Source organism: Sciurus carolinensis, chromosome 17 (genome assembly GCF_902686445.1).
Source record: "Sciurus carolinensis chromosome 17, mSciCar1.2, whole genome shotgun sequence".
Taxonomy (NCBI): Eukaryota; Metazoa; Chordata; class Mammalia; order Rodentia; family Sciuridae; genus Sciurus; species Sciurus carolinensis.
In genome coordinates, this window is record NC_062229.1 from 57,062,242 (window position 1) to 57,084,779 (window position 22,538).

General features: G+C 46.6%; 1 protein-coding gene across 2 annotated transcripts in view; it reads left to right on the top strand.

The window, feature by feature from the left end:
* The window catches only part of Abhd6 (abhydrolase domain containing 6, acylglycerol lipase), a 44,868-nt gene extending 27,248 nt beyond the window's left edge, over positions 1-17,620 (top strand). The window contains exons 4-10 of one of the 2 annotated variants that reach the window (XM_047532643.1): positions 1,685-1,841; positions 3,433-3,546; positions 4,988-5,120; positions 7,413-7,570; positions 9,881-9,935; positions 10,461-10,561; positions 16,353-17,618. In XM_047532643.1, coding sequence (XP_047388599.1) covers positions 1,685-1,841; positions 3,433-3,546; positions 4,988-5,120; positions 7,413-7,570; positions 9,881-9,935; positions 10,461-10,561; positions 16,353-16,529 — 895 coding nt within the window. In that variant the 3' untranslated portion in view covers positions 16,530-17,618. Of the gene's footprint in view, positions 1-1,684; positions 1,870-3,432; positions 3,547-4,987; positions 5,121-7,412; positions 7,571-9,880; positions 9,936-10,460; positions 10,562-16,352 lie in introns of both variants that reach the window. The other variant, XM_047532644.1, reaches the window with a different exon arrangement.
* The last annotated feature ends 4,918 nt before the right edge of the window (positions 17,621-22,538 follow it).

The window sequence follows — 22,538 nt, forward strand, 5'->3', positions numbered from 1 at the left end:
CCTGTGCTACCATATCTGACTTCTTTTTCTAATTTTAATAACACTGTTTTGGACATGTTAAAAAAGTTATTTTTCTCAAGGCTTCTGCTTATTTTCTTAAGACATTTCCTTCCTCATTCCTGGAAGAACAATTACTAAGTCAAAGAGCATGAGGGCTGTTTGTTTTGGTGGTGCTGAGGATCAGACCCAAGGCCTTGTACATGCTAGGAAAGTGCTCTACCACTGAGCTACACCTGAGCCCATGACGTTTTAAAGACTCCTGATGGCTAATGCCAGAATGCTTCCTAGAAAAGTTGGTTATGATTGGAAAAAAAAAAAAAAAAAAAAGCTTTTCTAATTTGCAAGTCCATAAAAGGGTATACCTTGTTGGGACAGGTTCTTGCTAAGTTGCTGAGGCTGGCTTTGGACTTGGGATCCTCCTGCCTTAGCCTCCTGAGCCCCTGTGATTATAGGTGTCCACTTCCGTACCCAGTGGGTTTTTCTCTCTTAACTTTTCCCATATCCTTAGCAGAATGCAACATTTCTCCATGGGGTTTATGAGGAAATTGAGGTTCAAAATCATATAGTTAAAACCAGGTGTGGTGATGCACACCTGTAATCTCAGCAGTTTGGAAGGCGGAGGCAGGAGGATCACAGCTTTGAAGCCAGCCTCAGCAATTTAGTATTTAACTGCAAGCAACTTAGTGAGATGCTGTCTCAAAAAAATTAAAAAGGGCTGGGACTGTGACTCAGTGGTTAAACACCCATGAATTCAATCTCTGGAACAAAAAGAAAAAAAAATGAAAAAGAAAAAAGTATCATATAGTTAGTAAATGAATGAGCAGGGATATGAGTGAATGAAAAAACGTTATGGTGCCATGATTTAGAATTTTGATATATGCTGGCTTCCTGAAAAGGAGAGCTTTTAAGCAAGCCAACTTTATTGCATTTTTAATGTTTTGAATAGGCAATGCGCAGTCATTGAAAAGTACTAAGAGAACACAGGGTCTCCCTCCCACCTCTGTTCTGGCTCTATTTACTCCTCCCCTCGTCCTCCCCCTCAGCTCCAGATCCTCGTCTGCATTATGTTCCCGTGCTTTTGTGTGCAGAGACAAGTGAATAGGAATCTCTATCCTTATTTCCCTCTCCCCTTATTTTTGCACAAAGGGTTCAGGCCAGTGGGCTGATGTTATTTGCTTTTACATGACTTTGCTTCTTTTTTAGTGCAAAGTACATCACAAAGTGAATCTCTGATTGAATTAATTATCTTCGATCTTGGAGAGCTTCTTTATGTAGAGAGTTCAGTTTGTTTCTCTGGTAATTTCATATTGAAATCAATTTAGGGCCAAACTGCACCACTGCCAAGTCTTATGTAACGAACAGAAGCCAAGCCTCAGCCAGCCGCCATATGTTGTGAGGATCAGAGCCAGAGGACCGGTGCTCACGGTTCTCAGGAAAGAAGTGAGCCCTCTCGACTCTCCAGAAATGTATTGTAGCAAGAGGTTACTCTGTGTGACATGCTTCTTAAGAAAACACCTCTTTCCCCCTCTTAGTGCCCCTTGAGGGTGGAGTCTGGGGTGTCTCCAGATAGCCAGAGCTGGGAGAGATTTGTATCGCCATTAAAGAGGACATTTGGCAGAACCTGTCCCCCTCCTGAAGCCACTTACCAGAGCATGCTGCCTTCTGTGTCCCTTGTCTCCCCTAGGTACTGGCGGAGGACGTTGGGCATGCAGGTCCGCTACGTGCACCATGAGGACTATCAGTTCTGTTACTCCTTCCGGGGCCGGCCTGGACACAGGCCGTCTATCCTCATGCTCCACGGATTCTCTGCGCACAAGGACATGTGGCTCAGCGTGGTCAAGGTGCAGTTCCAGAGCCTTCTCTCCTCAGGTGGACAGGGTTTCCACTTGCATGTGGCGGCATGGGCGATGGTGGAATGCAAAGGGACCACAGTTCAGGGCAGTCTGAAAACCAACACAGGGCACTATTCAAAATCTTTTGTCAGAAGGAATCGATTGAGTTGAATATTATTCGTGAAACTTTAGAAAGCTTTTAACCTTGTGAATATTTGTTTAGGGAAGGTTTCTGACCCAAGCTGGGCTTTTAAAAAACATTTATTCTTTTTTTTAGGTGGGGTGGTACTGGGGATTGAACTCAGGGGCACTCAACCACTGAGCCACATCCCTACCCCCTTTTTTTTTTAATATTCTATTAGAGACAGGGTCTCACTGAGTTGCTTAGGGCCTCACTTTTGCTGAGGCTGTCTTTGAACTTGCAATCCTCCTGCCTCAGCCTCCTGAGCTACTGGGATTAGCGACATGGCCATTTATTTTTTGTTGTTGTTGTTGTTTTGTTTTTTTGCAGTACTGGGAATTGAACCCAGGGCCTTGTGCATGCGAGGCAAGCACTCTACCAACTGAACTATATCCCCAACCCCCATTTATTTTTTTATTCGTCAGGATTCTTCTCCCCACACCCATGCTTGTTTTGCTCCTTCCTCCCTTCCCCCACTTCTTCTACTGCTTCTTCTTCTTCTTTTTTTTTTTTCTTGGCCATTCAGAGAAACCCTCTTGATCTGGCAGCTTTCTGGAATAGTTTTGCAAATCACTTTTTGCCCCGGTTTATTTGGTGTGGCACCATGCTGTACTTGGTAAGAGTGACCAGCTGGTGAAGGTTGGAGCTGGCAGAAGTCACAGCGAGGGCAGTGGCATCCCAGGCTCCCTCCTGAAGCGGGTGTTACCGGACCGGCACCAGGAGGAAAAGCTTCACACAGCTTCTAGTTACCTTCTAGTTCCAAACACCACGATGAGGACAGCCTCACTTCCTGTCTGCACCTCAGATAAATATCTCTGTGACTGGATGTTTGTTGGCTGATAACTAACGTTTCTCAGTTTCCTGTTTAAAAGCGGAAGAGGTGGTTTAGGGTAATCAGAGTCCTAAGAATTAGACTTTAATGCCCAGGGGAATTAAAAAAAAAAAAAAAAAAGTTGAAACCAGCATCAGGGTGACCAGACGTGATTTGGGGGAAGGCATTGCTCCCCTTGGCTCCGGAGATGGCCAGAACTCTGGGAACACACAGCCATCCTTTCTGTTTCCTTCCATTTCCTTCAAAGTCAGTGGCTGTACAGCTGGAACTGTGAAGGGAGAGGAAAGGAGGAAGATGTGGTGTCTGCTAAGCAGGGTCAAGAAAGAGCAGGAGACTTAGCATGCTGACCTGATTTTTATCTCCTCTTCCCATGTATCCCCTGAGCCCCTTTCCACCTATGTCTTAGTCTTTGGGGGCCTCTGCTCCCTGTGAGACTAACTGGCCATACTTATTCACAGTAGTAGGGTACACCAGGCCCAGGAATGGCCGTTCAGGTCTTGGCAAGAGGGGAGAATCCCCTCCCCAGAAAAGTGAGCAGACGTGTTTTGCGTACTCCACACTGATTCTCTGGGTCTCCGTATCCTTAGTTCCTTCCAAAGAACCTGCACTTGGTCTGCGTGGACATGCCAGGACACGAGGGTACCACTCGCTCCTCCCTGGATGACCTGTCCATAGATGGGCAAGTCAAGAGGATACATCAGGTAAGCAAGAGGCTCCCCCAAAATTGCCCAGACTGGGTCTTGCCCATCATCTCATATCCAACCCTTAAGAGAAGGCAAGAGAGTTCCACACTGACTCATGACCTCTCCAGAACATTCTGTCTGCAAGTGATCGCAGACCAAAGGGCAGGCAGATGAGGTCATGATCACCTGTGGAGGGTTTAGGCTAATTATGTGCTGTTCTCCTCTAAGCCGACTGCACTTGTCTGTGAAGAAATACATTCTGGGCATTTTCTCAGCTCTTTGAAAAGGGAGTTTGGAATTCTTCAGTTCCATTTCCCTGTTTGGAGGTCTGTTTTTCTGCTCACCAGCTGCATGATAACAACCATAGTGCTTCTGCCTAGCATCTGTCTCTAGCTCTCTCCCTCTGGGCTTTCAAGGTCCTAAGTCCTTAGGAGCCATTTCAGAATTGTGTAGCCCATAAGTTTCAGGTTAACATTAGGTATTTTCCCCAGATGAGGATATTGATTTAATAATGTCTGTCTCCTCTATTAAACCATGTGTTGTTGTTGTTATTATTATTATTTGCAGTGCTGGGGATCAAACCCAGAGCCTTGTGCATGCTAGGCAAGCTCTCTGTCACTGAGCTACATCCCCAGCCCCTAAGCTATTTATTTTTATAAGATCAAGAACCTTATCTCTTAGACTTTTTCCTGTATCCTCAGCAGCTCACCCTAGTTCCTTGTACATAATAGATATCCAATAAATATTTTTTTAGACAGTAGATAGGTGGGTGGTTGGTTGGATAGAACAGGCTTTAAATTAGGGTGGCAATTTTTTTTTTCTCCCCTGGGAATTAAACCCAGAGGCACTCGACCACTGAGCCCCAGCCCCAACCCTTTTTATATATTTTATTTAGAGACAGGGTCTCACTAGGTTGCTTATAGCCTTGCTAAGTTGCTGAGGCTGGCTTTTGAACTTGGATCCTCCCGCCTCAGCCTCCTTAGCTGCTGGGATTACAGGTGTGCACCACCACGCCTGGCCAAGGACTGACCACAATTTTTGTAAGCAAAGTTTAACTGGAACACAGCCTTGCTCATTTACTTGGGTCTTGTCGCTGACTGCTTTTGCGATACAGCCGCAGACCTGAATACTTGCAACAGACTCCAAGTCCTGTGAAGCAGAAAACAGTTATTCTTTTGACCTGTATAGAAAAGCTTACTGGCTTATTAATTACGGGAATGCTTGTGGATTTATACCCAGATGATCACTTGTGCCAGGTAAAGAGAAGTACATTCATGCTGCCAGGCTTGTCTCAGTTATGGATCCAGTAGGGTCTCAGACCGTCTCTCATCCACGAGATCGATCAATGGCTGTTTCCGCTCTTCGCAGTTGAGTTCAGTTGCACAGGGACCTCTGCAATGTGATATCCTTTATCACTGTCTCAGCTGTGTAACCACCTCCCTCTCATTTCCCTTCCTAGTTTGTAGAATGCCTTAAGCTGAACAAAAAACCCTTCCACCTGGTAGGCACCTCCATGGGCGGCCACGTGGCCGGAGTGTATGCTGCTTACTACCCATCGGACGTCTCCAGCCTGTGTCTCGTGTGCCCTGCTGGTGAGTTGTGAGGCTCCAACGTCCCTGTAAGTGACGGGAGCAGAGGGGTGGATCTCTGACCATCTTTTTTTTTTTTGGTAGTAGGGATTGAACCCAGAGACACTTAATCACTGAGCCACATCCCCAGCCCTTTTTATTTTTGAGATAGAGTCTTGCTAAGCTGCTGAGGGTCTTGCTAAATTGTAATCCTCCTGTCTTAGCCTTCCATGTTGCTAGGATTACATTTGTGAGCCACCATACCTGGCAACAAGTCAGTGTTGAACAGGATTGTACCTGGGTAATTTTTTTTTTATTATTTATTTATATTTTAAATTTTTTACAGACTGTATTTTGATTCCATGTACACAAATGGGGTCCATCATTTCATTTCTGTGGCTGTGCACGATGTAGATTCATACCATTTGTGTTATCATACATGTGCATAGGGTCATGATGTCTGTCTCATTCCACCATTTTTCGTACGCCCCCCTCCCTCTCATTTCCTTTGACATAAGCTGAAGTTCCTCCATTCTTCTCTCACTCCCCACCCCCATTATGTATCATCAGTATCTGGATAATTTCGAGCATGCTGTAGGATTACTTTTTCTTTCTTTTTTAAAATTCTGCCATATGATCTTCTCAGGATTCACACCCTACTCCCCAGGTACTGAGATTTGAACTCAGAGCTTCAAGCATGCTAGGCAAGTGCCCTACTAACTGAGCTACATCCCTAGCTCCTTAGATTACTTTTAAAAAGGGTGGAAATAGATAACGTAATCTTCTCTATGGTCTTGTAAAAACCATGACTGTGTTAGGTGTAGAGCGGTTGCTCGGTATCGATTATTATAAAGTGTGGGTTTCTGCAGCATGACCAATATTATTGTTGCTACTGCCTTTCTTTCTGAAACATAGCTCTTCAAATAAGATGAATGTCTAGAAATTTTCTCAGTGTTGGAAGTGAAGATAGTGTTGCCCTTATTTTTTTTATTTTTATTTTTATTTTTTTCAGTGCCAGGGATTAAACCCAGGGGTGCTTAACCACTGAGCCACATCCCTGGCCCTTTTTATTTTTTATTTGAGACAGGGTCTAACTCAGGTTGCTCTGGGCCTCACTAAGTTGCTAAGGCTGGCTTTGAACTTGCGATCCTCCTGATTCAGCCTCCTGAGCCACTGGGGTTACAGGCCTGCGCCACCAGGCCTGGCTTAAGTGTTGCCCTCTGTGTAATGTCAGTCACTGTGGACTCTCTTGTCCACACTTCAGGGTTATAGGAAACAATGGGCAACCTCAAAGGGAATCCATCTCAGCAGTTACCTCATGCTCTTCTGCAGAGGGCCTGTGTTCTGCTCCAACCCAGGGACAGTTCAGGAGAAGATTCACATATTCCCTATGCTTGTGTATTGATCCCATGTAAGAGAGGACCAAGGGGGTCCAGGGCAAGGGAAGAAGGAACAGCCAGTCACTCCAGCCTGGGTTTTCCTGCCAACCTGTGGTTCCTCACATCACCTCTAAAGAGTACAGGTGTGCAAAGGGTACAGGCAAGATGCCTTCTAGGCTCACACCTCATGCTCTGTCATGTGTATAAGTCCTCTGGCAACTTGTTAAAATGCAGATTCTGATTCAAGAGGCTGAGCCTTCCGCATTTCTTGGGGGATCTGGATGCTCTTAGTCCTTGGATTATAGTGTGAGCCCCTAAATTACCTTAAAGGATTTTTTTTTTTTTCTGTGTTGCTCAGAGTATCATTTTGACTTTAAGCACAAATGGCAGTGCCAATTAAAAAGAAATCTACTCGGGAGACTGAGGCAGGACAATAGCAAGTTTGAAACCAGCCTCAGCAACTTAGTGAGGCCCTAAGCAGCACAGCGAGACCATCTCTAAATAAAATATAAAAACGACTGGGGATGTGGCTCAGTAGTTAAGCACCCCTGGGTTCAATCACTGTACAAAAGAGAGAGAGGGGGGATGAGAGGGGGGAGAGAGAGAAAGAAAGAAAGAAGTTTACTGGTGAAAGAAACTGGAAATGTATTAGCTTTTGGCTGTTATTGAAAGTTCCCTACATAAAATGGGGGTTGGATGAGCTGGACACAGTAGCACACACCTGTAATCCCAGCAACTCAGGAGGCAGAGGCAGGAGGATCGCATGTTCAAGACCAGCCTTAGCAACTCAGCAAAACTCTTGTCTCAAAATGAAAAAAAAAAAAGTACTGGGGCCGGCGATGTAGCTCAGTAGTGTTGTGCCCCGGGGATCAATCTCTAGTACCAAAATGAAAGAAGGCAGATGTATTGTCAAGCTGTTTTGGTTTAAATCCCACAGGTTTGCAGTACTCGACTGATAATCAGTTTGTACAACGACTCAAAGAGTTGCAGGACTCCGCCACCACGCAGAAGATTCCCTTGATCCCGTCTACCCCAGAAGAGATGAGTGAAATGCTCCAACTCTGCTCCTATGTCCGCTTCAAGGTGCCCCAGCAGGTAATGTGCTCTCAGCGTGATGCTCTGGCCCTCTAGCCAGGGCTCTGGTGGCCAGGACCAGCTTCCCTCCTGCATCTGCTCATCCACTCCTTGTCTACTTCCATTTTTTTTGGTACCAGGGATTGAACTTAGGGGTGCTTAACAACTGGGCCACATCCCCAGCCCTTTTTGTTTTTAATTTTGAGACAGGGTCTCACTAGTTTGCTTATAGCCTTGCTAAGTTGCTGAGGCTGTCTTCAAACCTGTGATCCTCCTGCCACTGAGATTACAGGTCAGCACCATGGTGCCCAGAAACTTCTATGTTTTCATTTAGCAAGATTATGTAATGCTGCACACATAAGGCTCTGTGCTGGGTACAGTGGTGAATACGCAAGCTCCCCAGGAAGACACAGTCCAGTGCAGGAGAGAGACATTTAATCAGTAAACCAAAAATGACAAATTGAAATGAGTTTTAGAAAGGAAACGAAGATGGTACAGTGATTAAAAACAGAGGGATGGGGATAGCGTTAATAAGCCTCTGTGAGGAAACCGCTTGTGCAGAAGTGGAAAAGGCATAAACAATTCAAGGCTAGAGAAGGAGAGCAGGTGACTGGAGCCAAGAGGGAAATAATGGGTTGCGATGAGGTTGGAAGGGGAAATGGAGGCTAAATCAGATTCTCAGTTTTTTTGTTTTTAAGTCTGTTATGAGTTGTGAGGGATGGGAAAATAAATGGCAGGGATAAAAGAAAATAAATGGCCTTTCCAAAATCTTTCCTTCCCAGGAGAGCAGGAACACCCAGCACGGCTCACCGTGACATCTTGTGATTTTGTTCACTTGTCTGTGTCTTCTACTCTAAGCTCTTAAGATGAGAGATTTGTCTTAATTGGCTGTTCTGTCCCTAGAACTTAGCACAGTGCTTGCATCAAATAGGTCCTGGGTATAGAGAGGATGGACTGATGCTTCGATAGGAGTCCTTGACAACGTAGCAATGGAGAATGGATGGGTGGGTAGATTTAGGAAGGATGGATGCACAGATCATGCATGTATATATGTCTATTCATGATTATGAATATGCATGCATAGACGATTTAATGGCTAAATGATTGCTTGGATGGGTGGAAGGATGCGTGGATAATGCAGGAATAGAAGATGGATGGATTAGTGAATACAGGATGGGGTAGGCACAGGCATATATGATTCTGGGAGCCAGGATGGATGGATGCAGGATGGTTAGAGGCAGGGGTACAGGATGAATAGCAGAACAAAGAAAACGTCCGATGCCCAGCACAGCATTGTTCGACAAATTTTCGTTGGTCTCACCTCTGCCCTTCTACTTCTAGAACCGTTCAGATTCTAGTCATGCTCCAAGGGGGTTGGTTTAGCACAAAGCAGCCACGAGTGGGTCTTTCCAGCTTTAGTCATGCACAGAACTCCTGAGGATACATGTGAAGGATGAGCCGTGTTCCCAGGTAGATGAGAGGAGTGGCTGCTGCTCATGTGAACCCTGTACTCTCCCTGTGCCTCCTGAGGCAGGAGGAAGTGGAGGATTGTGTTCCTTCTGGTCACAGCCACTTTTTTTTTTTATTTAAATCAGGAATTGAACCCCAGGGAGCTTAACCACTGAGCACATCCCCAGCCCTTTTTTTGTGTTTTATTTAGAGTCAGGGTCTCACTGAGTTGCTTAAGTCCTTGCTAAGTTGCTGAGGCTGGCTTTGAACTCATGATCTTCCTGCCTCTGACTCCTGAGCCGCTGGGATGGCAGGCATGTGCCACTGCACCCAGCTGAATTGTTTTTTAAAAAATAGACTCTGTTTTATATTTGAATATCACTGAGTAATTCCTTGATATTATATTCGTCTTCATTGCATCCTGAGCTAAGCAGAGATTTCTCAAGATAAAGCAGCTGTCAAGCCATCTCAGGTGTCTTTTCTATGCTGCAGGGAACCTTGGCCTTCATAGTATTACCCAAGTTCTTTCCTAATTTAAAATAAAAGCCTTTTAGGATCCCACTTCCCAATTGCATTGTGTAGTACCTCATGAGAATTTGCAGGACTTCTTTGGCAATGCAGTAAATTGCTAAATATTCTTCCCCTTTTATAGTACGAGGGATTGAGCCCAGGATGCATGCTAGGCAAGCGTACTACCACTGAGCTGCATCCCCAGCACTTTGAATTTTATTTTGAGACATAGTCTTGCTAAATTGCCCAGGCTGGCCTTACACTTGCAATTCCCCTGCCTCAGCCTCCCTCATAGCTGAGATTATAGCTGGGAACCCCACACCTGGCTCTGAGTCTTTTCTTGCTGTCTAACTGTGGGTTATTTATCCTCAGATCCTGCAAGGCCTTGTCGATGTCCGCATCCCTCATAACAACTTCTACAGAAAGTGTAAGTAGTCCCAACTTTCAGCTTGGAACATACAAAAAGTGAAGCTTTATGACTGGCTGCCTTTAATTTCTTAAACCTCTGCAACTTTGAATGTTTCCTGGGCCCCTGAGGAGAGGAAGTGGTGTCCCGGACTTGATGATCTCTTAACAACCCAGCTCGCAATTTTTTTAATTGTTTTTTTTTTTTTTTTTTTTTTTTACTTCTTTTTAGTTATACATGACAGTAGAATGTATTTGGACATATCATACATACATGGAATATAACTTCCCATTCTTTTGGTTGTACATGATGTGGAGTTTCACTGGAGTGTATTCACATGTGAACATAGAGAAGTGATGTCCCATTCATTCCACTGTCTTTCCTATTCCCATCTCCCTCCCTTCCCCCCATTCCACTCCGTCCAATCTGGTGAACGCCTCCCATCCCCTTGTGTGAGTCAGTGTCCACATATCAGAAAGCACATTCAGCCTTTGGTTGTTTTGCAACCAGGTACACGCTTAACACCATTTTCCTTTTTTTGACAAGTGTTTTTGGAGATCGTCAGTGAAAAATCCAGATATTCTCTGCATGAGAACATGAACAAGATCAAGGTCCCGACACAGATCATCTGGGGGAAACAAGACCAGGTATGTCCTAGGGGCCTGCGGAAGACTTGCCTTGAGGCAAAGCAGTGAAGTGAGCCTCCGCAGCCTGTTTCTGCTCTCAGGGAGAGGTGGTGTATATCCATGCCAGGTGCCAAGAAGCGCAGTTCTCTGATTCAAGAGCAGTGACATTTGATTTTTAAAATGAAAGGCAGTTTAAAATTACTTTTAAAAATTATGTTTATCACCTCTAGTGCCAGCTGCGTGGGAGGCTGAAGCAGGGGGATCCCTCAAACCTAGGAGTTTGAGGCCAGCCTGGGCAACTTAGCAAGAGCCTGACTTGAAATAAAAAAAGATAAAGGGCTGTGCTGCGGATGTAGCTGTCCCTAAGGTTCAATCCCCACTACTGCAAAAAAATAAAAATAAAAAAAGCAGCGGGGGAGGTAAATAAATTTTAGTAGGTTCTGCCAGTTTGGTAGGGCAGAGTACCATAGCCTTAGTGACTTAAACAACAGAAGCTGATTGTCTCATAGTTCTAGTGGCTAGAAGTTCAAGATCAGGATGTCAGCAAGGTTGGTTCTTTCTGTGGGCTGAGAGGGAGGATCTTTCTATGCCGTCCCCCTTGTTTCTGGGCTTTCTGGCAATCTTTGGCATTCCTTGGCTTATAGATACACTCCCCTCCTTTCTACCTTCATCTTCACATGGGATTCTCTCTGTGGCTGACTGTCTCTCTGTCCAAATTTCCCCTTTTTATAAAAACACCAATAGCTGGGTATGCATGCCTATAAACCCAGCACTTTGGGAGGCTTAGGCAGAAAGATTGCAAGTTCAAAGCCAGCCTCAATAACTTAGTGAGGCCCTAAACAACTCAGTAGCACCCTGTCTCAAAATAAAATTTAAAAAGGTCTGGGGATGTAGCTTAGTGGTTAAGCACCCCTAGGTTCAATCCCTGGCACAAAAAAAAAAACCCACCTGTCATACTGAATTAGGGCCCACTCTGTACCCATGTACTTCATCTTAATTATATCTGTAATGTCCCTATTTCTAAATAGGGTCACATTCTGAGGTACTTGGAGTTAGGGCATCAATATATAGGTTTGTGAGGGGTACAATTCGACTGATTAACAGGTCCTTCAAAGAGATTCTGATTTATACTTCCAGAATCTCCTTTTCTGTTTATAGTATGTTTTTTAGAAATCATATCTTACTGAAAGTTCTTCATGATATGCAAAGCAAGAGGAGGCAATGAGGGGCCTGGAGTTGTAGCTCAGTGGTAGAGTGCTTGCCTGGCATGTGTGAGGCCCTGGGTTCTATACTCAGCACCACAAAAATATCCATTGACAACTAAAAAATATATTTAAAAAAAAGAGGAGGCAATGAGAAATGGAGCCTTTAGAAGATCTGTAATGCAGACAAAGTGATATTGTCTGCTCAAGGGTGTGCGGGAATCTTGAGCTATAAAGTATTATGAGAAAAGGATGTCGAAGTTTTTCCCTGTCCTAGTCAGTTTTCTGATGCTGTAATAAAATGCCTAAAACCAGGGAGTTTATAAAGACTGAAAGTCGATTTGGCTCAGTTCTGAAGGCTGGGAAGTCCACAAGCAGGGTGCCAGCATCTACTCAGTGTCCAGGGAGGGTCTTTTTATTGTTTCATAACATGACAGAGGGCATCACATGGTAGGACAGAGCAAGTATGCTAGACACAGGTCACTTTTATTTAATTTATTTATTTTTATTTTATTTTGAGACAGTTCCTCACTAAGCTGCCCATGCTGGCCTCAAACCTGGAATCCTGCCCTGGTTTCTCAAATAGCTGGGATTTGGGGTGTGTACCACTGTACCTGGCCATAATTCACCTTTAAAACAAAATTCCTCACATGACACTGGACCTACTTCTATGATAGTGATACTAGTTTGTTAATGAGGACAGAGGATAAAGTTTCCAACCCAGCACTTTTGGGGGACACATTGAACCCACAGCAGACTCCAACATGGAAACCATCATTGTGAGCCCTGTCAGAGCTAATGAAAGCAAAGGCAGGAGGTCAGGCTGCAGTCACAGGGGCCCACAAGTGCAGAGATGGTCCGGGCAGAAAATACTGGAAGGAGAAGTCAGCTGTACGCTCACGGCACGCGCGCGGAGGCAGGGGAGTGGTGTCAGGGCAGCCAGGTATGGCCAAGGATGCACAGCACAGCACAGGAGTGGGGCCAGAGAAAGGAGGAGAGTCTCCTGTGCCCCCTTCTGCAGCAGCCAAGGGACTGAAAGGAGCTTTGTGCCTAATGAGAGAAGCAGGATCCAGACTCGGCCAGCAGGGAGTCACTTGATCAGAGACTCAAACCAGAACAATGGAGCCTTTCTTCATTGTGAAAATCTTGAAGGTGAATCAGGGATCTTGGGGGAGAGGCTGTGACCCATGGTCCTACAGAAGCCGAGCGCTGGCCTTGGAGGCACAACGTCTCCATTCCAGCCCTGCCTTTGCTCTTCATTAGCCTGTGACCTTGAGCAAGTCACCTAGCCCCTCCAAATCGAGGGCGTCTCTTCCGCTGCTGGGATAGTCGTGAAGCTTAAACGAGCTAAGGTATGTGAAAGTGGCCCTTCTCCAGTGATCAGAGAACACTCAGTTTATTACACATGTCCTTTGCCTCAACTCATGGTCCTGAATTTTCTCCCAGACTCCGAAATCCTTTATGCTCCAGGGAAAGAGCCAAACGTTCTATGGGTCTGCTACAGATTTGATCAGGTCCTTTATGTTTCATGGACCATCTCAGGACAGAGGCCCAACAGCAGAGGCTACCGGGGCCCTTTGTTTCATGGCTTCTGCTCTGTAGCTCTTTTCTTGCTCTGTCTTTAACGGTCGGTGTCACAGCACCCACCCCCGTTAGGCCAAATTCAGCCTCTCTCTTCTTTGGACCTCTGTGGTCTGCAGCTGTACTGCACAGCTACGGGGGAAGCTGTGTGCACTGTCCTCTATGTGAATGAAGCCTCCTGGATTTGGGCAGTAGACAACATGCACGAGGCAACCTGGCAGCCCTTCCTGAGATGGTTTCTGTACCTCAGTTCAAGCACCTCTCCTCTCTCTTCAGTCCACCAGAGGAGGAGGGCCTTGTGCAGAGAGACAGGGAATTATTCTTTATGTCTCTTCTCCCTGCTGGCACATGCCTGGTTTGGGAGACCCAGAGTACACAGTGAGTGAGCAAGCAAGCAAGAAAGTGGGTGAACAAACTAGCAGAGGGACAAACCCACCAGCTAACTGCCAACACATCCAGGTCAGTTAACAGGTAGTTACTGAGCACCTACTATGTATTCAATACTATATTAGGCCCTGGAGATACAGGAGAGACCAAGACAGGATCCCTGCCCCCTGGCAGCTTATGATCTACCTGCCATGACAGGGCTGGAACATGGGTGAAATGACAGAGGCATCATGCAAGTTCCAGGGTTGAATCCTATCTGTATTTATAATTTTTTGCGGGGGCAGGGGCAGGTGGTGGTAAACACTGAGGGATTGAACCCAGTGGTGCTAAACACTGAGCCACATCCCCAGCCCTTTTTCATATTTTATTGAGAGGCAGGGTCTCGCTGAGTTACTCAGGGTCTCCCTAAGCTGCTGAGGCTGGCTTTGAACTTGCCATTCTCCTGCCTCAGCCTCCTGAGCCGTGGGGTTTACAGGTGTATGCCACCACACCCAGCTTGTATTCATAATTTTGATATTTTGTTCATTGTGCTTTTTGCATTTGTGTTTAATTTATAAAATATTGCATTAAAATATTTTTCATCTTGATTGCTGGGTATTTTGATGCCCATTTCAATTTTCTGCCCCAGCTGAACACCTCATTTGGCTCACCTCATCCTGTCCCTGACCTAGAATGGAATGGAGGCAAGTTTTTGTTTGGACCATTTTTGTGAATAATCTGTTAAAGAAATTGCTGCTCTCACTCCACAAAGGTGCATATCTCATCAGGACCCACTGAGCAATTTCACATGGGTGGCAGCAGAGAATGCTGGCTTTGTAATGCCAACCAGCATAACGGTGCCAAAACCAGAACTCACGTGGGGATTTTGCCTGTGAGTTGTGGTTTCTGATTTCTCTGCAGGGTAGAAGTTTCTGTCTTTTCACCAGTTGATACCATCTGCATTCCCTCTGGGTATTTTTCCATAGTCACTGAGCTTCATTCCTGCTCAAATAGTGACCACACAAGAAATATCCAAGCCCCGGCCAGCTGCTCCCCTCTCCCTGAGCTCTGTATTCCCTGTTCCTTTCCCTGGTTCAGGGTGCTCTACAGGGCTCCCTTCCCTGGCTGAGGCATTCTGCCCACCCCGCTTTGCGGTGGGTAGAAAATCTTCACTTCCAGGCACGGTGGCACACACGGGTAATCCCGGCAACTGAGGAGGCTGAGGCAGGAGGATCGCGAGTTCAAAGCCAGCCTCAGCAATTTAGTGAGGCCCTAAGCAACTCGGCAAGACCCTGTCTCTAAGTAACTTATAAAAAGAGCTGGGGATGTGGCTCAGTGGTTAAGCGTCCCTGGGTTCAATCCCTGGTACCAAAACAAACAAAGAAACAAACAAAACAAAACAAAAACAAACAAACAAACAAAACCCCACTTCATTTAATAACCTGGGTTGATAAGACTAAAGCTGAAAAACAAAAAGCGCTGGAGTAGCTGGGTGCAGTAGCACATGCCTGAAATCCCAGTGGCTGGGGAGGCTGAGGCAGGAGGCACTCATGTTCAAAGCCAACCTTAGCAACTTAGAGAGGTCTTAAACAACTCAGTGAGACCCTGTCTCTAAATAAAATACAAAAAGGGCTGGGGATGTGGCTCAGTGGCTAAGGGCTCCAGGGTTCAATCCCTGGTACCAAAAAAGGAAAACAAGCCAAAAGTGCCAAATTGGGTGGAGTCTTCCGTCTTCCATTAAGGACAGAGAGGAGGTGCCCTCTTGTCCAGGATGAGTTGCAGGTAAAGGCCATCAAGGGGAGTGAGTGCAGATCCTCCGAGAAAGGATGCTCGCGGAGAGAGGAACCAGATTGGCATAATGGTAACAGAGTAAAGGAGTTGTCTGAAAAGGGTCAGCGCTGGAAAAGTGCTGGCTTTCATTGGAAAAACACTCCCTGTTATTCATCAACTTCAGGGTCTGAGTCACAGCCCTGGGCATCTCTGAAAGTCCTTCCAAAGAGGCACCGCCCCCAGCTTGTGATAATAAGCATTCCCCTCCTGCATTTCCCTGTGTACTCTTCCTATAGTTTGGGCTGCTCTACTCCAGCTTTACGGCTGGCTACTCAAGCCACTCCCCTTTACGCAGCCCCTGCCTCCCCTGTCCAACATGGCGGGAGTGGCGGCCTTCTTCCTTCTGCCCCTCCCTCTGCCATGCCCCTCCCTACTCTCTGCATGCTCCTTCTGAGCCACCTTGCTCCTTGCTGACTTCCCACCCTCCTCCCCATCCCATGAAGACTCCTCCTCTGCTCTCCCAGGATTCAGGAAGAATCTTCTCTGCTCCTCCTGAGTGAGCTGTCAGCCTCCAGGATCCTCTCGGAGCAGAGCCCCTATCACATCATTCTGCACTTGTCTCTTGACCTGTCTGGCTCCCCACCAGACCCTAACCTCCTCCCAGAAGGGACTGTGTCCCTTCCACCTAAGAATCACTGGCAGCTAGCCAATTCTTGGTACTGAGTTGCAGAATCAAACAGGAGGCATGCGAGTCCCTTCCACCAAAGTGCCATAAACAGCAACACTGAAGTGACATGGTCCTTCTGTTCACCCCCACAACCTGACCCCTGCCAGGTCTCAGTGGAAATTCTCTCCACGGAGTGTACCATCTCCTTCCCTCTCTTCCCTGGCAGGTGCTCGATGTGTCCGGGGCAGACATGTTGGCCAAGTCGATCACCAACTGCCAGGTGGAGCTGCTGGAAAACTGTGGGCACTCAGTGGTGATGGAGAGACCCAGGAAGACAGCCAAGCTCATTGTCGACTTTTTGGCTTCTGTGCATAATGCAGACAACAACAAGAAACTGGACTGAAGCCCTGACTGCAGCCTGCATTCGGCACACGGCATCTGCTCCCGTCCCCAAAGCCTGACGCGGCCACCACTCTCAGGGATCCTGCCCCCCATGCGGTCAGAGCGCCAGTGTCCCTGAGGAATCCCAGTCCCTCTTCCCCCCGTATCCTTGGTTCCACAGAGCTTCAGGGGCCACAAGGAAATCTCCAAGATCTTTTTCCCAAAATGGAAACTCACATGGAACACAGTAAGAACGCCCAGCCATGCAATCTCCTGAGACGTCTTCAAGTTCTAAGTGGGTGTCTTGGACCATCATCCAGGACGTTTTCTTTAAGATGTTCCTCACACCGGGACTCGAGAGATTTTTGTTGCTTCAGATATATCCCCCTGCATGATCAGTGGCTTCTAGAGGAGAATTAGTCCTCATTCACCAAACCCTCTTGTTTAGGTCTAACTTAAGTTTTGCATAGAGGCCCGTATGTGAACGCAGCCCATGAGCCACAGATCAGGGAGGAAACCGGCATGTGCAGAGGGCCAGAGCTCCTGCTGGCCAGCACTCAGAACCGCCTGAGCGGTTGAAAACACGGGGTGGTTTGTTTGGCACCTGTGAGTCAGGTAAGCAGTGAGTGGACCCTGAAGAGTTGCAGAATGAAGAACACCTGGTGGGGTGGGTTTCCTAGGAATCATTTATTATTTTTAAAAATAGGACTAATAAAGCAATAATGTTCTAAACATCTATCTAAATAATCAGACCCGAGTTCCGCACACAGACAACTTGTGAGCCTCTTTTTCTATTTGCTGTGCTACTGAAAACCCTTGGATGTAAAATACTAGTTTGTTAATGAATTCTGTGAATTCTGTGAACAGTTAACGTGATTGAAAATGAGTCTAAACAGCTGTAAAAGTGACCACAATGATGTGAAATAAATATAAGTAAGTCTAGATCAGCCATTTGCAGGTGGTCTCTGTCTCTAAGCCCCTAATTAAGTGAAATATCAGTGGTTTTTCTGTTCACTTTAGAATGTTTTTTAAATAAGGCTTTAGGGCTAGAGATGTAGCTCAGTGGTGGAGTACTTGCCTAGCATATATGAGGCCCTGGTTTGATCCCCAACACTGGGTAAAAATGATAACAATAAAGTAAGGCTTGTTCTGCAGGCATTGGAAGCCTTTGCTTGGATGATTGCTTAGTTTCATTTTAAGAAATTATGTTTGTAGCCAGGTACAGTGGTACACCCCTGTAATCACAGCCACTTGGGCTGCTGAGGCAGGAGGATTGCAAGTTCAAGAGAAGCCTTGGCAACCTGTCTCATAATAAAAAATGAAAAGGGGGGGGATGCAGCTTAATGGTAGAGCACCTCTGAGTTCAATCCCTAATACCTCAAAAGAAAAGAAAGAAATGATGATTGCAGTTTTTATTCAAGTGAAATTCTACATCAAAAACAGAAATCATCAAACTATTCCTTTTGACTTGCTTCTGTTGCATTTAGAAACCTTAAACTTACCAGGAGCTCTAGTCTTTTTTTTTTTTTTTTTTTTTTTTTGAGGGGGTGCTAGGGATCGAACCCAGGGCCTTGTGAGCTCTAGTCTTTCAAACCTTTTTTATAGAGCATCTACAGCCAAGTAGTTCTGGAAATAAAGCAAGATGAACTTTATAGTTTAAATGAGAATTCAGGAAGTGGTTTGAATATTTTAGTTTTTCAGAGAAGAGTAGAACATAGATCCTAAGAAGACATGAAAATGTGACATCGAACTTGTGGGATGCAGCTGAAGCAGTGCTCAGAGGGAAATTTATAGACCTAAATACATATATTTGAAAAGAAGCAAGGCTGAAAGTTAATAAGTTGGACTTTCATCTGAAGAAGCTAGGAAAGAAATAACAAGTCAATACCAGAGAAAAATGAAGTAAGAGATGAGAACGAAAATCAATAGACTAGAAAAGAAAGTAGATTGTAGATATTCTACTTGTTCTAATCTCCTGTGGTCACCAAGAATTTCACGGGAGAAGGGGTTCATCTTGGTGGGTCTGGATGGTGAGAGACGGTTTCTTCAGGATCACTGAAGAAGCCCAGACTTGGGTCAGCCTCAGATCAGCAGCCTTCCTGGGTGAAGGAATTCTTGTGCTCCAGGTTGAATACCACTGAAGATCTCATCAATAGGAATCTCTAAGCCGGGTGCGGTGGCACACACCTATAATACTAGTGGCTCAGGAGGCTGAGACAGGAGGATGGCAAGTTCAAGGACACCCTCAGCAACTTAGTGAAGCCCTGAGGACTTAGCAAGATCCTGTCTCAAGATAGAAAATAAAAAGGGCTGGGGATGTGCCTCAGTGGTTAAGTGCCCTAGGGTTCAATCCCTGGTACAAAAAGGGGGGAAAAAAGTCTCTGTGCTGTACTTATGGTGGGACCATTCAGCTGGACATGCATGGTCAAGCTCAGCAGGGGAGGACAGCAAGCCCTGTGGTGCATGGCTTTGAGGATAGTCTTGGGAAGAAGAAAGAGGTCATTCATCACAGCCTTCCCTGAAAGACAGCCAGAAACTTCCGAAACAACAATGGAAAGCTCCAGAAATCACAACTGGGCTCTTGGTCCTACTGTCTGGAGTTGGGACCTTCAGGGCTATTGTGGATGGATCCTCCTGGACAGGCGTTGAAGAGGCTGAGGGACAGGCAGTGGTTAGAACTCAGTTTGCCATTAGTGCATCAGTATGGGCTCCACCCCCTCCCCCACCCCCAGTGCTGGTGATTGAACCCGAGGGTGCTTTACGGCTGAGTTACATTCCCAGCTCTTTTTAGAAATTTTATTTTGTGACCGGTTTTGCCAAGTCGCCCAGGCTGGTCTTGAACTTGTAATCCTCGTGCCTCTGCCTCCCAAGTAGCTGAGATTATAGGTGTGCACCACCATGCCCAGCTCAGGATGGGCTTCTTGTCCAGAATGGAGGTGGCACCAGAAGTGGCTGAAGTAACTGGAATCAGTTTGATGGTACATCGGAGTCTGTATCTTCATTTGAGCTCTGGTGAGTATTCTTCATCTCAGAGAACCACACCTGTTGCTTTGCCCAGAGGAAGTTCCCAAAAAATACTCAGGGTTGGAATGTACGTCAGGCCAGGCTGGAGGACCAGATCTTACAGTGACGTCTGTCTCTCCCTCTCTGAGCCACACACAGACACACTCTCCCTTAACAGTTGTAAGCCTGGCTCTTCTGAGACATCATCTTGCATCTCTTTCAACGTCACCCCTTTTGCCACAGGCTGGACTTTCTCATCAGTCATTAAGAGGCAAAAACCAAAACAAAACAAAGCAAAAACCACTGGGCGCCATAGCACATGCCTATGATCCCAGCAACTCGGGAGGCTGAGTCAGAAGGATCATGAGTTCAAAGCCAGCCTCAGCAACTTAGCGAGGCCCTCAGCAACTCAGGCAAGACCCTGTCTCTAAATAAAATATTAAAAAGGGCTGGGGATGTGGCTCAGTGGTTAAGTGCCCCTGGGTTCGATCCCTGGTACCAAAGAAAAAAATGTAGAGATTATTTTGTGTGTGTGTGTGTGTGTGTGTGCGCGTGTGTGTGTGTTTTGGAGGGACATAGTTGAGGCAGTGGTATTGTCCTCAAATTACCTGCCAAGGTTAGGACCAGAGAGCAGTGGTGCAGGGGCTGCTGTTCTGGTATCCCCAGTGGCCCCAGGGCTCTGTGGCCCAGAGTTGCTGCCCTCTGGGTCGGTAATAACCTGGGTGTGGGCCTGGGGTTTCCTGTGCCCCTCGTGGGCACAAGGGTCTTGAGTGGCTATCACTGGCTTCTCTGGGAGGGGGAGAAGATGACTGCCTGCTGGGCTGTCCCTTGAGCAGCAGGGCAGCCCCTTCCCCTTGGCTCTTGGAGCAACTTTCCCTTTATGGGTTCCTGATCTTTGGTCTCCAGACCCTCAGCGCAATGAAGAGGAACTTTAGGCCACATCTAGGGAGCTCCAGCAGGACCTGGAGAATACGGGAGGCTGACATCCCAGTGACCAAGACCAAGCTGGCTGGGGAGGGGTGGGGGCAGATGACTGTCCCTGGAAGACCTAACTCCTGGGAGGGCATCTGCCTAGATATTAACCTGAGCCCAGGTCCACAACCCCTCACCTAGGTTCTCAGGACTAGATGTGAATTGAAGTGTTCCCCTGTTTAGAAATCGCTTGTGATGTGTTAACGCCCTTTATCATGCACCACACACCTCTGTGCATAATCAAATAAACACATCTGTATTTCTGCTAGGTAACATAAGCTTGGCCATGGTAGATGGGACAAGAGCTGTAACAAGCTTCCTCTAAGCACTGGTGCCACATCAAGAGATTTGGTGCCCAGATTTTCTTTTTTTTTTTTTTCCAGGACTGTTGATAAAGGATGGGAGAGTGCTGTCAGGTTCCAGCTGTCCTGAAAAGTGTTCATTCTCAGATCAGCTAGAATGTTTTTTTTTTCCTTGCAGTGCCTGGGAGTGAGCCCAGGGCCTCAAGCATACCAGGCAAGCGCTCTATCACCAAGAAAGGAGCAGCCTGCAGGTAGTGTGCACCATATCTCCCTCTTGTGCCTCTCTCTAGCTGGTCCTGATACTTTACATAATAATTTTTAGTGTCAGTAAAATGATGTTTCTATCCCTTTAAAGTAAAACAATATAGCCAGGTGGCTGGTGACTCAGGAGGCAGGAGGATTATCCATTCAAGGCCAGCCTGGGCAACTTAGTAAGACCCTGTCTCAAAATGAAAAATAAAAAGGGCTGGGGATGTAGAGTGCCCTGGGTTCAATGCCCAGTACTGCCAAATGCATACGCACACACATGCATACTGTGAACAGACAGGTCCTCTGGGTGGTTGAGTGGATTTTTTTTTTTTTTTTTAACATAAATGGGGTCATGGAGGCCATTCCTGTTGCCTGCCCACCCTGCTCTTTTCACTTCTGTGCTTTAAGGTTTTTCTAGATCCAACTCACAGATTCCTAAGCTCCTGTAAGGGGCATGCAGAGCCCTCCCAAGAAAGCGCAGGGACCCCTCTGGACACCTGGGAGAGGACCTCTGAATTTTAAGAAAGGATCCAAGGCGCCACCAGAAACCATCTGCTTAATTCCAGGATGGTTATCGTCTCCCCAGATTCTCCTTTTCTGGACTTTATTTGAAAGTGTCAGATACTTCTAAGGGTAGTCTCTGTCACCTAAGTGCATTTCGGAGATGCAAGGTTAAAGCGCCTGGCTCCGGTTCCGGCACCCACACAGCAAGGAAATGGCTCTGACAGGGCAAAGACATTCTCAGATGGCAGGGGACCCAGGGGAGGGTGCTGACACAGGAACCGGTGTCCCACTGCCGCCCTGGATGACGCAGGTGGTTTGGACCTGACTAAGTTGGAGCCTCTAGTCTGTTTTACTGTTGTCCGGCGAGCTGTCCCAGAATCTCCGCTTACATGGGCTGCTGCTCTTGTCCTTCCAGGTCCTCTTTACTGACTGCTGCCCTCTGCTGTGTGTGCGGGGAGCTATGCCCAAACTTCTTGGGAAAGCCAGTAAAATTTTTATTTCAGATGATCAATAAGTACATTTTTAGTATAAGGATGTCTTGTTGATTGCTGATTTAACTGGGCACCCTGGGTTTTCATTTGCTGCATCTGGCCAGTCAGTGACAGAGGAGGAATAGGAAGGACTGGCCCCCGTGCCTTCAAGACTGTGTGTCTTCCGGCATCATGTATGCACCAGGGCTCCGCATGGGTTCCAGCTGGGGCTGGACTTCAGCCACCCTCACCTATGGCTCAGCTTCCTCTCTGGCAGCATCTTGCTCCTCTCTACGCTGGTCTCATGGGTTTCACGTGAGAGCTGGTCTCCCGGAAGCAGGGGAGTGCTTTTCAGTGCTTCTGGTTTGGAGAGGATGCTCAGGGAAACCTCAGAGGAGCCACTCCCAGCCTAGCTGTGCACACGGGAGGACATGGAATACTGCCTTTTAGCCACCAGAGCGTGGCAGGGCTTAGATGGATGACCTAACCTTCATGTTTCAATTTCTTTGGTTGTGAAAGATGGTTGGGACA